The 18,503-nt window shown below is 54.1% G+C and overlaps 1 protein-coding gene across 1 annotated transcript in view; it reads right to left on the bottom strand.

Moving 5' to 3' along the window:
* ERGIC1 (endoplasmic reticulum-golgi intermediate compartment 1) overlaps positions 1 to 18,503 on the bottom strand; it is a 97,320-nt gene that overhangs the window by 32,746 nt on the left and 46,071 nt on the right. The window contains exons 2-4 of the mRNA XM_069483855.1: positions 16,500 to 16,561; positions 9,365 to 9,437; positions 388 to 482 (exon numbers count right to left, since the gene is read on the bottom strand). Coding sequence (XP_069339956.1) covers positions 388 to 482; positions 9,365 to 9,437; positions 16,500 to 16,561 — 230 coding nt within the window. The remainder of the gene's footprint in view (positions 1 to 387; positions 483 to 9,364; positions 9,438 to 16,499; positions 16,562 to 18,503) is intronic.

Raw genomic sequence — 18,503 nt, 5'->3', positions numbered from 1 at the left:
CTTTGCCTATCCTCTTGCCCTGCCCTGAGTCCCTCACTCCCTTACAGCTTCCTCCTCTCGACAAATCACCTGCATGAGAACCTTGGGCTCTGCAGCTAAGAAACAGGACCTAAGAGACACGCCCCACCTCTCTGCACCAATGTGGCTGCTCTCCAGGGGTAACCCCTAGGAGTAGTTTCTTGTGTTTTTTATGCCGGAAAAGCTCCAAGCACATGCATGTTCAATTACACTTGCCTCAAGGAAGAGCGGGGAGAACCATGTGCTACAGGCCGTTTGCAGCTTGCCCTTTAAGTTCACATGACTTGTCCCGGAGATCTCGCCATTTCCGCACACATATTAGCCCAAAGGAGGGGTCTTGCTGGAGGGAGGGCTGTGTGGACTACTCACGTTCACAGTGCAGATTGGGTAAACTGATGTTCAGACTGACGTCAATCTTGCCCCCACTGTCCTTGTCTGGGTCATCGACGTACAGCTCGTTCACGCTGTGGGACAAATACAGAACATCCATTGAGAAGCGGGCACTGATCCCAGCTGCAGCGGACAACCAGGGGCCACTTCACTTGGTGACAACTGCTCAGATAACCCAGACTCCCGCCTGGGCAAAGACCGCGCATGCTCAGGCTCGAGCGCCTGTCTTGATTGCACTCTGCAAATGCTTCCCTGCCTCTCAGAGCTAAGGCACTGTCTGGGCTCACCTCTGTGAACCCATCTGCTAAAGTGGGGATGACACCACCCACCACTAAGCCGAGAAATGCAGGTCCTATGAGGGCTGGCGGCCGGCACCCACAGGCACACAGTACCTTACTGCCTCCCCTCCCGAGACCCCTCCCGGCCAGCTGGGAGGCAGGGCGCCCAGGTGCTCATCCTCACAAAGCCCTGGGGCGGAGCCAGCTCTGAGAAAGGACCCGACAGCTGTGTTACTTTCCTGTAGCTGCCCTAACACGTTATCACACAACGGATGGCTTAAAACAACACTAATTTATCTTATACTCTTGGGGGTCAGAAGTCCAAAATAGGTCCACAGGGCTGTGTTTGGGGGAGAATCCATTCTCTTGCCTTTTCCAGCTTCCAGGGGCTCATGGCCCCTTCCTCCACCTCTGACCTCTTGCCTCTCTCCCGAGAGCTCTGTGGTTTCGTCTGACTCCCCTGGATAACCCAGTATTCCCTCCCCATCTCCAAATCCTTAACGTAACCACACTTGAAATTTCCTTTTGCCATGTAAGGTAACATACTCACAAGTTTCAGGGACAGGGACACTGACATCTTTGGGGGCAGGAGGTCATTATTCTGTTGACCGCAATGGCCACAGTTAGAGAGGGCAGGTGGCTCCACAGACAGCCACATCACCTTGCTGTCAGGGACAGTGGCACAATATCACCATCTGTTAGCCACCCATGTTTGTTCAACACACTTTTTTGAATACCTACTACCTGTCAGGTGCCAGACACGGCGAAGACCAGACAGATGCAGTCTCTGCCTTTATCGAGCTTACAGAGGCAAGAAGCAGACATCGCTCACCTCCTGAATAAATGTTGCCACCAACTAGGATTAGCATGTTGACAGAAAGCTGCAGGGGACCCTGAGAGGCACTAAAGGGACAGACCTTGGGGGAAGGGGGCTGAGGAGACTGCTCCGAGATGTGAGTTGAGGTCCGGAGGATGAGCAGGTGCAAAGCCTGGGGGTGGGGAGGGCGTGGCTCGTTTGGGGAAATGAATGAAGGTCCCTGTGGCTGCAGTGTAAGAGCAAAGGGAAGTGTGGCCTGTGACGCAGCTGGGGGTGGGGTGGAGGGGGACAGGTGAGGTCAGACGAGGCTGAGCCGGCCACACGGGCAGGCTCACACTCTACTGGGTTCCCCCTGGCTGCCTCAAGGACCGCTGGAGGCGCCACTGTGTGGCACGAAGACCAGGTGGGAGAAGATGGCACTTTGGGCAGCATGTGATGGAACAGAGACGAGGACGGGCTGTAGGGCAGGCAGGACATGCTGATGGATGGACGTGGGGTGCACCGAGAGAGGCATGTGGGTGGACTGTCATGTTTCCTTCAGGACCCACTCATTGGGCTGAGAGCCCCTGGAAGAGGAGCAGGACCGGGCAGTGGGAGGCACCACGGGCCAGAGGCTGTGCTGAGCTCCCCGAGGAGCTGCCTAGTGGACATGGACGTGTCTGACTCCCGTATAACTCGCCACGAAGAGACGGAAACAGACCTAAAGGCCTGGCCTAGGGGGCAGCTGGAGGTGGCTGGGCTCTGGCTATCTTCCGGTCCCTAGGCTGTGAGATAAGGGACGATTGCCCATTGCCCGCACTAAGCAATCAGACTCTAAGAGAGCTTTGCAAATAGCCGCATGTCTCAGGGAAAGAATGAGTCAGATCAGGGCAAGGTAATTTTGTTTTTACTAAGACCCCATCTTTGTGCCCCTAGCACCTGGTGAGATATAGCTGGTGCTCAATTAACAGGGAACGGTGGGCTCAGAAGGACAGCTAGGGTTTGTTTCCTGGTGAGGGCCACAAAGATATTCCCAGAGACATGAGCCCAACAGATGGGGCTCAGCCTTCAGGCAGCTGCCCTTGCCTGGTAAGCAGAGGGGGCCTCCTACGTGCTTTCACGGTATCCCATCTGCTGCTGTGAAATATCCTGATCCCCACTGTAAAACCAGGAAATTGAGGCTCAGAGAGGGCGTGTCCCAACCCCAAGGGCACACAGCAGGAAGTAGCTGAGCTAGACTCTGAACCCCAGGCTTCCCACAGCTCATGCTGCCTCCCTGCCCTCTCCTCATGGCCAAGGGAGAAAATGAGGGGAGCCCTGGCCCCGGGAGGCCACACGGTGTGGGGAGGGGAGACAGGGGCCAGTGCTTGGCATGGCTCATAGTGTTGGCCCGTATCAGATGCCACCAAGAACAAACGAGCACACAGGATAGGAGGTGAGGCTAGAGGAAGATGGGTTTCCCTCAGCCAAATGCTCCGCCCTAGCCTTCAGCACCCAATTTCCACCCCAGCCTTAACTGGCAACTCTGGGGGTTGTTGAGTAATGAAATCGCCAGGTGATTAACACCATGGTCACCCAGGGAGAGCCTCTGGCTTCCCTTCCCAGCTGAGACTCTTCCTGAAGCTACTCACCTTTCCCACCTGGCGAGGCTGGGCCTCTGCACATCACTGAGGGACTGTGGGATGATGTCACCCCTGGTAATCCTCTGGAGGTGACCTCAGCGAACAGCAAGGTGAATCCCAGGGGTGGCGCCAAAGTGAGCTCACCCGCGAGGCCCCAGGCAGCCTCTCCCAGGCCTGGGTCCCTGTCTTCCTAACCAGAATCAACAGGGGCCAGGCTCCCCAGGGCTGAAGGGCCACCCAGAACAAAGGGGCTGAGGTGCCAGGTGGGGACGGAGAATGCGCCAGCGGCTGCACTTCAGCCAGTCTGGTTATGTAAGGCGGGACTGGCTCCTTCCTGCAGGGCCCGGGCTCCAGGATAAACACGGCTCAATCTCCTGTGCTGCCTGGTGAGGTCAACACGCTGCCTTCCTCGGCCAAGGCAAATGTTCCCGGGCTGCTGGCGTCCTGCCACCCCAGCCAGCGCCTCGAGCCTGCCCACAGCCGCCCTGAGGCAGGGCCTGCCAAGGCTCGCTGACTTTATTGGCTGGGACTGATCTGATTTTAAAAGGCCAACGGGCTGCCAGAAGTCAGTCTACCCGGAATAAAAATAAATGCTTTTTGTGGATCCACTGCGGTTTGAGGACTCCTGTGGGCCTGACTCCTGCTAACTAGCGTGAGCGACCAGGAGACCCGTGGCGGCAGCGGCAGACAGGTGTGGGTTCACCTCCTGACGCTGCCACGCAGAGGCTGGCACACCTGGGACAAGTCGCTTTGCCCCCCTGAGCCTCAGTTTCCTCTCTGTAAAACTGGAAAAGCTTTCAATGTGGTTTAAAAATAGGCAAAATTAATCTATGGGGCTATTGACTGGGAAAGGCTCATGGGAACCTCCTCGGTGATGGAAACGTGTTGTCTTGATCAGGGTGATGGGTACGTGGGTGTAAACACCGGTGAAAATGCACCAACCCTCGACCTTAAGATTCTTGCACTTTGCTGTCAGTTATTCACACCTCACTAAAATGAAGGAAACAATGAAGGAAGGAAGGGAGGGAGGGAGGGAGGAGATAAGGATGAGGTTCTGGCTGCTTCACAAGGCTGCAGACAGGTGGGCCAGGCCCGCAGGCTGCCCGAAGGCGGGAGTGTGTGTCTCCCTTCTCTCTCTCTCTCCAGGGCCGGCCACAGGCCCTTCTTGGTAAAGAAAATACAGTAGCGTGGAGGAAGCCCAGGCTGCTTCGGTTCAAATCCTGGCTCTGCCACCTCCTGGATGACTGACCTTGGGCAAGGGGCTTTGCCTCCCTCAGTCTCCCCAGATGTAAAATGGGGACAATCACAATATCTACAGCATGGGGTTGCTGCGATTAAACAAGAACAAGAGAAACACTGAGCTCAGTCTTAGGAAACAGTGAGTGCTCAAACAATGCCCACTACTTTTATCATTATTATTAGCATCAATGTTTAATGAGTTGATAGTAACAGGGATACCACGGCAGGCTCTGAACCCAGAGGCTGGGCCCAGAGCCCACGCTCTTTCCAAGGCATCACACTGTCTAGACGGGACATGTATGGTGAAAAACTGAGGAGCAAGTGGCCCCTAGCAGACTCATGCTGCAGGTGTCATCGCCCTTTTTGATAATCTTCAGACGTGTCCCCCCATCGCGGCCCACGTGGCTTGCAGGGCATGAAGGCGCTCCCGGGCCCACCACTTTGTGCCCCACAAACCTCCCTCCTTCACCTCCGCCAGGACGGCACTCTCTGAGCCTGAGCTCGGAGCACATGCCTGAGACGTCTTCGGAACGAACCCCCAGGAAGCGGGGAAGGCATGCACTGGCAGAGCGGTGGGGGGCACGTTCCAGGTAGGGGACGCCAGATGGCGCCGGGGAGTCGGGCTCAGAGCGGCCAAGTGCGTAGGAGGGCTGGCGAGCAGTGGCCTTGTAGGGAGAAGGTAAGACAGGGTGGGGGGAGTGTAGGTGGAATGTAGTGCAGGGCCTTGAAATTCTAGGCCGAGGCGTGAGTCCGATGACATCTATGGAAAACAATTTTATTTGCTTTTAGAAGAGCACTCAAATAGTTCGGATTCCTGCCCAAAGTCGCTGACCTCCATGCTTCATATTTGATCAAACGGAAACTTACGCAGCAGAGGCCGCAGCAAGGGCTGGGGTGGGTGTTGGGGGGGAGGGATGCAGCCCATGCAAGCAAGCGCTCCCCGACCTTGGGTTTCAGATCCTGACTCTTCCAGGTAAAAGGAAGTGCATCTATTACCCACCAGGTGGATGTTCAAAACTTGTCACCCAGTCCTGCCCCACCCCTTGCTCCTAAGCCGTGGTTCCAGCATCCTCAGCCTCTCTGCCCTGGGTCCTCACCCAGCTCCTCCAGGTTGCCCCACTCCAACCCCCTCTTCATAAACCTGTCTCTCCATGCTCAGAAGCCCTCAGGCCTCCCACTGCTAAGAGCAATGTCCTTAATGCTCCTTAATATGACACTGGGGTCGCGCTACCCAGCCTGGCCCCGAATTCAGGCTCAAGGCAGGTAACCTGGGCTCAGAGGGAGACTCTAGCTCCTCCTCTAGGTTAAGCCACTGGCTTCCCCATCCCAGGCCTGTGAGAACAGGACACAGGGGGACCTCCTAGCTCCCACTTCCAAGGGCTCCATCTGCCTGCTTGGCCACCTCACCCCAGAATGGTACATCCGAGTCCTCCAGTCGACTATTCTAACCAAAAAGCAGCAGCTCTCACATGCCTGGGCCCCAAAATGCTCTGGGCAGAGAAGGGTGCTGGGACACAGTGGGGGGCTGGGGCTGGGCCCTGGTGTCACGAAGACTGCGCTCAGGACTCTGGCTCCACCACTCACTAACCTCATGTGGTTTTAAGTTCCTGGTGCCTCAGTTTCCCCAGCCGTAATGTGAGGCCAACAACAGCAGCTACCTCCAGGGCTTCTGTGACGACCCAGTGAGATGATCACTAGGAAGCGCTGACCTGGGGGGAGCTAGTGTGTGGTCACGTGACAAACCCTAACTGGAAAGTGCCATGAGCTGTATTAGGCCATGAATTATCAACGAGGAGTTCCAGTTGCTACGTTTTATTATCATAAATCCTCATGAGGTTAATAATTATTAAAGCAGTCAGAGGCTGGGCAGTTAAAGGCTGGAACATTCTGTGGCCGGGCTCTCCAAGGAGGGGGCTGCTCCCCTGGAAACATGGAGCCTCAGAACACCCGGGGGGCCCCTTTCCCAAGGATAATTACTGGCCTGTCAGAAGCCCAGGTTGAAGCCCAACCACCCAAACAAACATGCCTCCCGCCCCGCAGGGCCAGGCCAGAATAAGCCTCTTATGTCACTGATAACCACAGGCCAGGTTGGAACACTGTTGATCCAACCAGCGGTGACCTCATTTCCTCGGGTTACAGTCTCAGGGTAGGGGGAGGGGCACTGACCCACCGTAGTCCCAAACCGCCAGAGAGGGCCAGCCACCCAGGGAAAGAGGAAAACTGAGACTTGCACTTCTTCCCAAACCTGCAGGGCTCCTGGGGGGGTCAGAGAGGCCTCTGATAGATGGCAGATCCCAAAGGGGCAATGCTTGTCCCTCCCGACTGTTCAGCAAGTCCTCGGGGACACCCCTCTCTATTCATCCCTGCCTCCCCAGCCACTGGCACTGAGAAGGGAGCCCTGCTTAGCACAGGGCCACCACTAAGTGGCCTCTCACCCCTCCCCTCATCTTTCCACCTGTCCGGGGAACTGGCGGGGTCAGGGTGTCCAGGATGCCCCAGGAGCCAGAGGAGGAAGTCCCGGAGAAGGGGAGGAGGGGACCAGCGGGAACACACTGCTCTTCAGAACAGCCAGCCCTCCCTTGCTGAGCCGCACGCGCTGTCCGGGCTTGCTGGCCCTTCCCGCACTAGCACGAGCTCTGACGTCAAAACTTACCTGGCCGGGCCGTTGCCTCAGCGCCCCACCTCACCGTGGGCTGAGCTGACTCATGCCACCCCTCATGTTGCTAGCAGGTGAGAGAGCCCATTCCGAACTCAAAGGGGGGCAGAAAGAAGGGACAGGAAATTGACATCACTGAGCACTGATTACATGCCAGGTACAGAGTGGCCATAAAACCTTTTTAGAGTCGCATGGGGAACGCACAGGAAATGAACGGCTGCGTGGAGGGATACGGACCTATTGTTATAAAGTATATCGGATACTACACCAAGTACCTTTCGGCTAAATAGTCTTATTTGACCCTCAAAATATCACACACAGCCCCCTCATTCTCTATCTCCTACCTTGCTTTTGTTTTGGTCTTTGGAGCACTTATCACTCACAGAAACAGTCTAGTTTTGTTTGCTTGTTGACTGCCTGTGTCCACTGTGGCATTTTCAGCTCCTGTGAGCCGGAACCACACAGCAGGGAGGGGGCAGTCCTGGCCTCGGGTCCTGGAGCTCCCGCTCAAGGAGCGAGTCCCATGGCCACCCGCAGCGCAGAGGGCCGCCCCTCCGGGTTCTGCCGCCTCCACCTTCTACCCTCCCCACCTGCTCACTGTCTCCAGCCCGCAGCCTTCTTCCTGTTCTTCCAATACGCCAGGTAACTCTTGCCACAGGGCCCCTGCACTCGCGGGCGCTCCTGCCAGCGTGGTCCTTGCTGCTGTCACACGTGTTACCCTCCCACAAGCCAAGCAGGCCCCCTCCCGGAGAGTAGGGTACGGCCGGAGAGGCCAGAGAGTGCCTGGCATATGACAGGTACTTCATAACGCCAGTAAGTCTCAACCTGTTTCCACCTCCGATTCATGACAGGACGATCCCTGAGAAGTCCAGCGCCCCAGTCATGCACAGAGGGGAAGAGGCTTGGCTCGGACAATCATCCCCGACTAGGGACCGGGCGGAGGGGCGGGGGGAAGGAAACTCCTTCTCTGAACCCTGTAGGGGGCCATGTCTCGGGAAGTAGACAAAGCCTCTCCCAGAGCTGGAAGTACAGCTTTGACTCTGGTCTACCCTCCCTCATTTGGTCAGCAGTACTGAGACCCAGAGAGGTTTGGCAGCTTGCCCAGGGTCACACAGCAAAGTAGTAATCAAGCAGAGACCTGGCCCCGGGTCTTCCGATGCCTTGTCCAATGCTCTTCCCACCACTCCATGAGGCGCCCTGGGCTTTGATGCCATCAAAGGGGTTAAAAGCAGCATCAGAATGACAAGGAAGGCAAATTCTCTTGCACCAGTGGAGGGAAGGAAGGTGAGGCCAGAAACAAGGCGAGGCCAGCGTTTCCATCACAAGGCCATTCAGCGTGCTGGTCAAGCATGCATGTGGGCTTGGGGACGGGCTTGGTGGCTCGGAGCCAGCTAACTGTGTGACTATGGGCAGGTTCCTTTATCTCTCTGAGCCTCAGTTTCCTCTCCTGTAAAGAGAGGATGCGACAGCTACTCCTGGAGCTCTGAGGATTAAAGGTGGTGATGCCTGTGTGACAACATGGCCATTCCGGGCCAAGCGGCTCTGCTGCAGTTCCCTATTGTCTTGTGTCTGAGAGGGAGGCAAAGGAAACCAAGAAATTCCATGAGTGAGAAAGAAAATTCCAGGGCTAAACAGGGGCGCGGGGGGCCGGGGCTCAGCCCGTGATGACTTGCTGGGTTGTAAACACAGAAATGAAAAGTCTTTGAAGCCTCGAGCCAGTGCCAAAGGCAGGAAGCTCCTGGGTCTAATTCCATCTCGAGGGGACAGGACGAGGCCCGATTGAGTAATTCCAATGGTATTTCTGTTACACACACCCCAGAGCCTTCACTAGGTTATCTGGACGACAGATAATTCTAGGAATCGTGGAGGGATTAACTCTGCGTCAGCCGCTGCCAGGAAGCCCACGCTGACTCCTCGCCGGCGTGGGCCTAAGCGGTGGGAAGGGGCTTAGCAGAGGGGCTGGGCTCTGATGTCAGCAGCCTCACCCCTCCTCGGTAGGAAGCTGCACCCCTTCTCTGAACTCTTCAGCCCTAACACAAATGCCCCTGTGATGATTCAGGGGGAAAAAGCCCACTGGCCAAACATGGACGGCAACGAAGAGCCAATTACTTGTCCTTCTGCGGACCCGGGAGACCCCCACAGAACTGAACCAAAACGTTCTCTTCAGCTTTAAGGAACGTTCACTTTTGCTCTGACTTAAAAACCCGTCTAAGAAACAGGAGAGGCCACAGGGTGCGACCGATGCCACAGGCTCGGCAACAGAAGTTGGAAGGTTTAGAGGTTTCTTTCCTTTTTACGACCTCTCCCTCCTCTTGTCTGGGGTCCCGGAACACCCTGGAGTGCCCACCGGGGAAGCACGACTTACACTTCTGTGGTTATGAATCCGGTGAGCTCCGAAAGGAAGAGGAAGAGGATGAAGAGGCAGCAGCAGACAGAGACTGGAAGAAACAACACAGATGCAAACTGTTACGGGGTGGGCACTGACGAAGGAAGGCCAGCTCGGAGGGGAGGACGGAGGCCCCAGGACACAGGGTTTCGGGGGTGCCCACAGGCCCTCCGAGGCCCTCTGACTCGTGGCCTCAGGGGGAAGCAGCCCCACCTCCAGAAGGCGAGTCTGCCTTGAGGATGACCTGCCGCGGGCCAGGGGCACCTCCCCGCGTGGGCAGCCCGGCTTTCCTCCGCAGAGAGCCTCAGCGCAGGGCAGCCAACAACAGGGGCTGCAAACGGGCGGCCCACAAATGCGTTCTGTCTGGCTTGAGTGATACATATTTTAAAATTTGGAGTCCACATTGAACAATCGGCAGATTTCACAGGAAAGGCCAGGTTTCTGGCTTCTCCAGAACACCCAGCGCTCGTTCCCACGTTTGCCGCAGGCCCCACCACTCCCTGCTGCCGCCCTGATCCCACGGCTGCGGCGGCGCCTGCTGCTGTTTATCACCCCTCTCTGCGGTGCCCTCCACAAGTGCCTGGGCCTCAGAAGTAGGAAAAGGAGATTGCCGAGTGGTGCTTCAAGAGCAGAATTCTTTGTGGACGTGAGGAAAGGTCCAGCGTGTCTGACACGCAGAGTGCAGGGCAGAGTCCGGAGTCGGCCGTGTCGGTCTCTCTCACCTGCCCGGCCCCCGAAGGCACTGCAGCTCGTGGCCCATGCAGTCACTCCTTGGGACAGGACATAACAAGCACCCCGGGGGACTCAGATCACCAGCCCATCTCCTGATGCCCCCCCCCAACATACAACTACCCAGCCACACCCAGCCATGTGCTGTTCCCCAAATATGCATTTCATTTCTGTTCCTTTGTCAGGAACCATCTTCCCCATCTCCCTTCCTCCTCCATGGTCATCCTCTCTGCTTGGTGAACTCCTACGCATCTTCCCAGGCCCAACTCAAATGTCCCTTCTGAAGGGAAGCTCCCCACATCCCCAGAGGTAGAGCTAGTCACTCTTTGCTGTGTGTTCCCAGCCTCTATCTGGACACTTTCCATGTTTTACTGGTTATCTGTGGATGTTTTTCCCGCTAGACCGAGATCCCAAGAGGCAAAACTCCACAGCTCCAGCACCTCTCCTGGGATGGGGGGACATGGGAGGCACTACTAGGTACAGAATGAGGGCTGAACACCCCTCACCTGAGCTTATCCCAGAGCAGCTTAGTGGGCAAGGGTTCACACTCCAGGGTCACACGGGCCCCACCACTCACCTGCTGTGTGTCCCTAGGTGAGCTACTTAACCTCTCTGTGCCTCAGTTTCCTCATCTATAAAATGACAGCCATCCTAGTACCTGCCTCATAGGGCTGCTCTGAGAATTTCAACAACACAAGGGCAGAGTGTGAAATGGTGCCTGGCAGTAACAGTCACTGGAGCATTAGCTCATTATCAGGGCTGCCGTCAGGGAGATGTGGGGAGGGTCTGGGGATTTGAAAAACTGGCTGACTCTTAGTTTCCTGCAAAGAAAAGAGTTCCCAGTCCCACTTCCTGATTCTGCTGCATTCTCAGCCGCTGGCACTAGACTAGCAGAGCCGTGATGGTGGATGTTAATGCCGGGTATTCATCTGTTTTTATTAGCCTGTCTGTTTATCTATATCTACCTACTTATCTAGCTAAAACAAGCAGCCCCAAATCAATCAGTCTATCTATTTTTCTTCAAAACAAACAGTTCAAGATGCATTCCCTAAGTGCAGAGGGAAGGGAGCAAGCATTTGTGAGCACCTCCCGTGTGCTCTACCGTGAGTACACTAACAGGCACCCTGTCATCCCACACTCCCACCAGCCCCAGTGGGTGGCATGAGCCCGTGTCGAGGGTGTAGAATGGGGCGCTCAGAGAGAAGGAGAGACCGGCCCGGGCACCACTGTGTGGGGGCGGGGAGGCAGGACTGGAACCCACGTGTTCCAGAGCCAGCATCCCTAAAAAAGGAGCCCCAAGAACTCAGGCTCCACATGAAGGCTGGGATGGCCCAGACGGCCCCAGGTCTCACACTGAGACATGGGGACACTCCAATTGTTCTCAAACTTTGAAAAAGTTATATGGGGGCAGCATTGAAGGGTTTCACTTTTTATAAAAATAGGTAATACATACATATAGGAAAAAACATTCAGGCCAGGTGCAGTGGCTCATGCCTATAATCCTAGCACTCTGGGAGGCCAAGGTGGGAGGATTGCTTGAGCTCAGGAGTTCAAGACCAGCCTGAGCAAGAGTGAGACCCCATCTCTACTAAAAATAGGAAAAATTAGGTGGCACATGCCTGTAATCTCAGCTACTTGAGAGGCTAAGGCAGGAGGATCGCCTGAGCTCAGGAGTTTGAGGTTGCAGTGAGCTATGATGACACCATTGCATTCCAGCCTGGGCAACAGAGCAAGACTCTGTCTCAAAAAAAAAAAAAAAAGAAAAGAAAGAAAAGAAAAAAAAGAAAAAGAAAAAACATCCAGCCATATAACAATGTGTACTGTGAGTCCCTCTTCCCTACTGCAGTCTCATGTGTCCACCCACAGACATATAAGCATATATATGTATGCAAACCCTTTTTCTCTAAACGAACTGCAGCATCATAGGCACACGCTTCCAGCTGTGCTTTGCCTACTCAGCATCTATCTGTGAACTGGCTTCACATCAGTTAATACAGAGGCTATGGTTGGTTTTTTTTATTTTTATTTATAGCAAAGAAATTAATTCGAGCCCCCCCCGCCCCCCCCCCCCCCCCCGCCAGCTGCTGAACAAATCCCTGGAGACCAGCTATCAATCCACACGTCCTGGCTGCCATTCTTCCCCTCCTTACGTACAAACTGCAGTTATTATAACTCCCGAAAAAGAATCCCACTGAGTCGGCAGAAACATCCTTTCTCTGGAATTTTGCACCTTTTCCGACCAGGATCACATAGGATCCACATTTCAGAATCACTTGCAGCCCTCCCCGCAGGCCCCCAAGCCCACTGGGTGCAGTAATGATGCACAGGCACGCAACAGGGAGTGTTAGGAGAAGGTCGGAGCTGACCTGGATGCATTGGGGTCTTCTAGCTGCCTTCCCAGCCCCCTGCCTGCAGACATGCCCCAAGGCTCTAACACCAGCCAGACCAGAGCTGGGGGGGATGGGGCGGCAAGGCCTCTTTCTGAAGCCTGTGTGCTTTTTCAAGGCTTGGGCAGAAGCCTGGTCAGCCCGGCAGGTGGATACAATCAGCATTGAGTCTGTTCAGCCAAGACCCAAGAGGTCCAAAGGTCCCCATCGTGTCCGCTCCCCTCTCCCCGAGGCAGGGAGGACAGAAACGAGGTCTCGGTACCTCTGTGGCCTCAGGGGCTAGCACAGCGCCTGGCCCAGAGAAAGTACAAGATAAATATTTGTTGAATGAATGAATGAAAGAATGGACAAAAAACATGAAGGCAGGTAAAAAGAATTTCAACCAGAAAGGCCCTTGATACTGAAGGCAGGATGAAGGATTTTCAATCCATGTTTGGGCAAGACTCGAAGGCTCTCTGACTCAGGCGCTGGGCAGTAGGAATGCGACCCCGAGAGAATGCTCGCTGGGAGGAAGCCTGGTGCGGCCAGCGAAGGGGGCACTGAGCCCGAGACCCCAGGTCGCACGGCCACATAAGTGGAGGAGGCAAAATTCAAACTCCGATCTGTGAGTCTCCAGCGTCCCTGACCCTTCCCTCAGTTACCAGCACACCTGCGACAACAGAATGAGATGGCGCGTGTCCGGGGCTGCCCACCCCCCTCGGCCCTTTAAGGACAGAGACCGAAGTCCATTCATGAACCTGGTCCCGGTGCTTGGCAAGGGGCCCGGCCCCATGACCTGGTCAATAAATATTTGTTCACAAAATGGTAGCTAAGGGCTGGCTTCCTACGCCTCACACCTTCCTCTTGTGTAGGGAAATTCGCCATCCCAGCGCTGCTACCAGACCACGTCCCTGGAGGGCCATTTGGCAGGACCTTCTAAATTTTAAAACACACATGCCCTTTGACCCAGTAATTCCTCTTCTAGGAAAGTTAACTTACAGAAATAACCATATGAGGATATAAAAAAGATACGAACTAGGATGTCCGTAATGGGAACAAACTGGAGTGGGGAACGTCCAGCCTCCAGGGGCGGGTGACGTACCCCACAGGTGGTCAGATAACGGAACACGACACGCCTGGGAAGAAGAGCGCGGCAGCGTCTATGCGCTGGTAGGAAAGGTGCCCAGGATGTGGCGACAGAAAAAAGGCAGGGGAAGAACACTGTGCACAGCATGACCCCTTTTGTGTTTAAAACAATGATATAGGTATATCAAAGCTTAAGTATTTTCCAAAAGGTTCTAGAAGGATACACATCTGATTGTTAAACATACCCGTCAGGGGAAAGACTGCAGAGATTGGGAAGAGGACAGAGAGCTGAGCCGTTGGTGGGTGGTAGGAAGGGAGGCAGGAAGCCTCATTTGACTTTTTGGACCAGGTTCATAAACTGAACAAGCCCCTTCCCTCTCGTGGTCCCCTTACTACTCCATCCTTGGGGGTCAACATCCAAAGCTGCATAGTGGTAAGAAGAGGAGAGTCATCCATGCTGACAGAGCGTAGCACGTGCCTTGCATGGGACATGTCCCTGGACACATTTAATCCCCAGATCAGGAAACTGAGGCTCAGAGAGGTGAAGTGGCTTACCCAAGGCCACACAGCTGCTAAATGGGAGAATGAACCTAGCTCTGGCTGACTGGAGAGCCCACGTGACAGGGATCCTGCCATGCCGCTGCGTGTTGTTCTCTGGGTTCCCAGGGCTCAAGAAGGCATCTGTGACTTCCACAAGCCCAGCTGGAGGGAGGGCTGGGAGGGCCCAGCCAGGGTGTGGGAGTGGTGTCAAGGTCAGCCCTCAACTGAGAATGGCCTGACCTCGGAGGAGGGGGCTCCAGTCTCACTGCCCAGCCCCAGGTTCCTGCTCAGGCAGCAGGGCTGGGACGGTCAGTGGGCAGGGTCCCTCTCCCACACCAGGCACTAGGGAGACCAGACGGGTACAGGAGGGCCCACCTGAGTCCCAGGCCTGGCTCCACCTTTTGTGAGATATAAAACTTCAGACAAGTCGCTTCACCTTTCTGAGCTCATTTTCTTATCTGGAAAATGGGGCTAAAGCATCTCCTTGCTTGCAAGGTGCTTTTGGTTTGTTTTTTTATTTTTTAAATTTTTATTTATTTATTTTTTGGTTTGTTTTTTTAAAACAAACTTTTTATTATAAAATAATAACAGATGCAAAGGTAGTAAAAACAGTTCCCACACAGCCTTCACTCAGCTTCTCCTTATGTTAACGTCTTACATTACCACGGCACGTTTGTCCGAAGGAAGAAATTAACACTAGCACAGGACCAATAACTAAGCTACAGACTTTATTCGGGTTTCACCCGTTTTCCCACGAATGCCTTGTTTCTGCTCCAGGAACCGATCCAGGATCTCACTTTGCATTTAGTCATCCTGGGTCCTTAGTCTCTCATCCGTGACAATTCCTCAGTCTTTCCTCAGGTTTTCAAGGCCTTGCCACTTTGGAAAAGTGGCAAGGATCCCATAGAATGTCCCCACCCTGGGACTGTGATGTTTTCTCACGATTAGACTGGGCTGTGGTTTTCTGGGAAGATACCACGGAGCCGAGGCGCCCCTTCCCATCACGCCGGGGGTCCACGATATCCATGCGGCTTAGCACTGGCGACGCCGACTTTCCCCACCGGGTCAGGGCGGCGTCCCCAGGTCTCCTCACGGTGAGGTCACTATTTTTCCTTTCTGTTCTCTGTTGTTTGGAAATAAGTTACAATGTCCAGCCCACACTCGAGGTAAGGGGAATTAAACTCTGCCTCCTGGATGGGAGAGCATCTACATACAGGTTGAACATCCCAAATCAGGAAATCTGAAATCCGAAATGCTCCAAAATCTGAAACTTTCTGAGCGCCACCATGACGCTCAAAGGAAATGCTCGTTGGAGCGTTTTGGATTTTCAGATTTAGGAGCTCAACTGGTAAGTATAATGCAAATGTTGCAAACTCCGAAACACTTCTGGTCCCAAGCATTTCAGATGAGGAACACCCAACTTGTGTGTTACCTGGATTCTTCCGCAAGGAAGGTTTGTCTCTTCCTCCAATTTACGTACATCAGTACGGACTCAAGATTTTTTGCTTAATTCTTTGGGTTCTAAACCAATAATATTGTTGTTTATTTAATTACTCAAATGGCCCCAGCTTTGGTCTGTGGGGCCTCTGTCAGGTTGGCACCTGGGTCCTGCGACATTAGGTGCTCCAGGCTCATCTTGTACTTTTCCTGCCCAGCCTGGAATCAGCCATTCCTCCAAAGAGCCTGGATTTCTTTTATTGAAGAATTGTCTTTAGAAACAAAAGTCTGGGTAAGATTGTAATTTTTTTTTTAAATGGACAAAAACAGGGTTAAGTCAAAAACTCAAACTGGGCCAAGCATGGTGGCTCATGCCTGTAATCCCAACACTTTGGGAGGCAGAGGTGGGAGAATCACTTGAGGCCAGGAGTTTGAGACCAGCCCAAGCAAAAGCAGGACCCCATCTCTACAAAAAATAATTAGCCGGGTGTGTGGTACGTTGTCTATAGTCCCAGCTACTTGGGAGGCTGAGGCAGGAGAATCACCTGAGCCCAGGAGTTCGAGGCTGCAGTGAGCTATGAAGTAGCCACTGCACTCTACCCGGGCGACAGAGCAAGACCCTATTTAAAAAAAAAAAAAAAAAAAAAAAAAAAAAAAAAAAAAAACCACCTCAAATTGTTTCAAAGGTATAAAGAGAAAAGTAAGTCCTCCTCCCACCCCTGAGCCCAGTTACTATTGACCATTTCTTCTGTGTCCTTCCAGAAGCAGAAGACGCCTACACAGTTACAGTAAGGACAGAGATTAAGTGAAGAAATACATCAATGGCCTGGCAAGATGCTCGGCATTTCTTCCCTCCCTCCTGTCTTTCCATCTCTTCTCCCTGGCCCACAAGTTCTGCAGGGAGGGCAGGCACAGGGATGGGACTGGGGGTGACAGCCGGGAGGGCAGCTACTCACTAATGGCCCCGGTGTACGTTGGCTGCGTAAGGTCCTTGGGCACCTTCCTGTAGATGTCAAACCTGCGGAGAGCAAACGGAACAGGAGTGAGGCGGGCACGAAGGGTGGGTCTCCATCCGCAGGCCGTGGTGCTGTGTGCTTCAGCAAGCCACGGTTCTTCCCAGAACCCGCTCCTTCTACTCTTTCAGGGTCCTCCTCCAAGGAGCCTTTCGGGAGCCGCCTCTGATGGGACCCCTGCCCCCACAACACCTTAGATCACATCTCCTTGTCTTCTCTTCTTCCTAGCACTTACTGTCCAAGGTCATTACAAATGACCTTGCCCACTCATCTGTTTACACTTCTCGGTGTCTTCTCCCCCATCAGAATGTAACCTCCTTGTTAGGTTTTGCCCCCTGCCGTGTTCCCAAACCCTAGCACGGGCCTGGAGCATGGTAGGCACTCGATATAAATTGTGGAATAAATTGAACCCTCGCATCTCGGCTGACTCTGACGCTAGAGGAAACAGGGAAACGCACAGCCTTTCTCGAGTTCTATGACGGACGCGTTCCTGCTCTGCGTCACCCCTCCACCTCCTCTTCCCTTTCCTGCCTCCTCCTCCTGTTTCCACTCCCCCATGCACCCCCCTCCAGCTCCTGCTGCCTGCTTCTCAGGAAATTCCGCTTAACTCTGAGGCCTGAGGTTACAGAAAATCCTGCCTGGAGCCCACAGTCTGGCACCGGCTGGTGGCAGCGCCGTCTCCCGTCTCCCTTTCCCTCCCAGAAGCACACAGATGCTTTGTTTCCCAGGGATCCCACCAGAGCTCAGGAAAGTCGTGGGGTGTGGTGGAAGAATTTGGGGCTTTGGAACAAGATGGACACGGATTTTATTCCGGCCCTGCTTTACTACTGGCTATGTAAGAGTTAAGGCCATGGAATCAGTTCAGATCTTGGCTGGTCCTCTTCCTTGCTGTGCGACCTCAGGCAAAGGACTGCACCTCCCTGAGTCTCAGCTTCCTGATCTGTAGAAATGGAGCTACCACTGCTCGACCCTGCAAGGCTATCAGGAGTAAGGGAGACAAATGTCCGTGAAGGACGTGACGCAGAGAGGACCAAGAGGAGGCTCCCCATGCACTTGGCTCCCTTCCCTTCCCTTGAACCTGCGCAGCAGATGGTTCTCACACAGCAGAGCTTTGTCAAGAGGGCCCTCGGCACATGCACTGTTCCCAGGCTCTCGGGCGGAACCTGACTTGGTGCAGAGGCCAGAGGCTCCTGCACTCAGGGATGACAGGTCGGCATGTGGCATGTGGCTCCTCCTGGCGACTGGGAAATGGAGTGTGCCGTACTAAGCCCAGTGCAGCGACTTGGAAATCTTGAATGAGGGCTGATATTTGACTCCGTGCGCTCACCCTAATTACACATGAAATGTGCTCAGTTTCCTAAGACCTCAGGGGAGAAAAATCCCTGTGGGTTGCCAAGTTAAAAGGTACCACTTTCTCTGCTGCCTGCTCGGCTACTAGTTGCCTGTGCTTGGGCCCCTAAGGGCACTAGAAACTGGGGCTGGGGGAGGCGTCTGGAGGGGGGCCATGCAACTCACCTATCCATACCTACCTACTCACCTCTCTTACTCAGAAAATGCGCAACGCTTTAGCACCAAGGGGTATATTAGTGATAAGGGCATGAACTGTGGAATCAGACTGCATGGGCTCAACCTCGACCACCACTGTGTGACCTTGGGCCTGTCACTCAACCTCTCTGTGCCTTAGTTCCTTTGTCTGTAAAATGGGGGCAACAACAGTAACTATCTCACAGCACAGTGGTGAGGCTCAAATGACTGAGTGCATGTAGAGCACTTAGAACGATGTCTGGCACCGGGAAGTGTTGTATACTTACTGTTACTATTGATAATGCTAATTTGACTAACATCTAGGAAGCACCTACTATGCACTGAGCCCTGTTTTAGGCATTAGGGACATGGAGACAAAAATCGACCCTTGGCCCCATGAGCCTGCAGTTTAGCAGCGGAGAC

The sequence above is a fragment of the Eulemur rufifrons genome, chromosome 10 (assembly GCF_041146395.1).
Source record: "Eulemur rufifrons isolate Redbay chromosome 10, OSU_ERuf_1, whole genome shotgun sequence".
In the NCBI taxonomy this organism is placed as follows: Eukaryota; Metazoa; Chordata; class Mammalia; order Primates; family Lemuridae; genus Eulemur; species Eulemur rufifrons.
The sequence above is the reverse complement of the archived record's forward strand: the minus strand, read 5'-3'. Positions and strand labels throughout refer to the sequence as shown.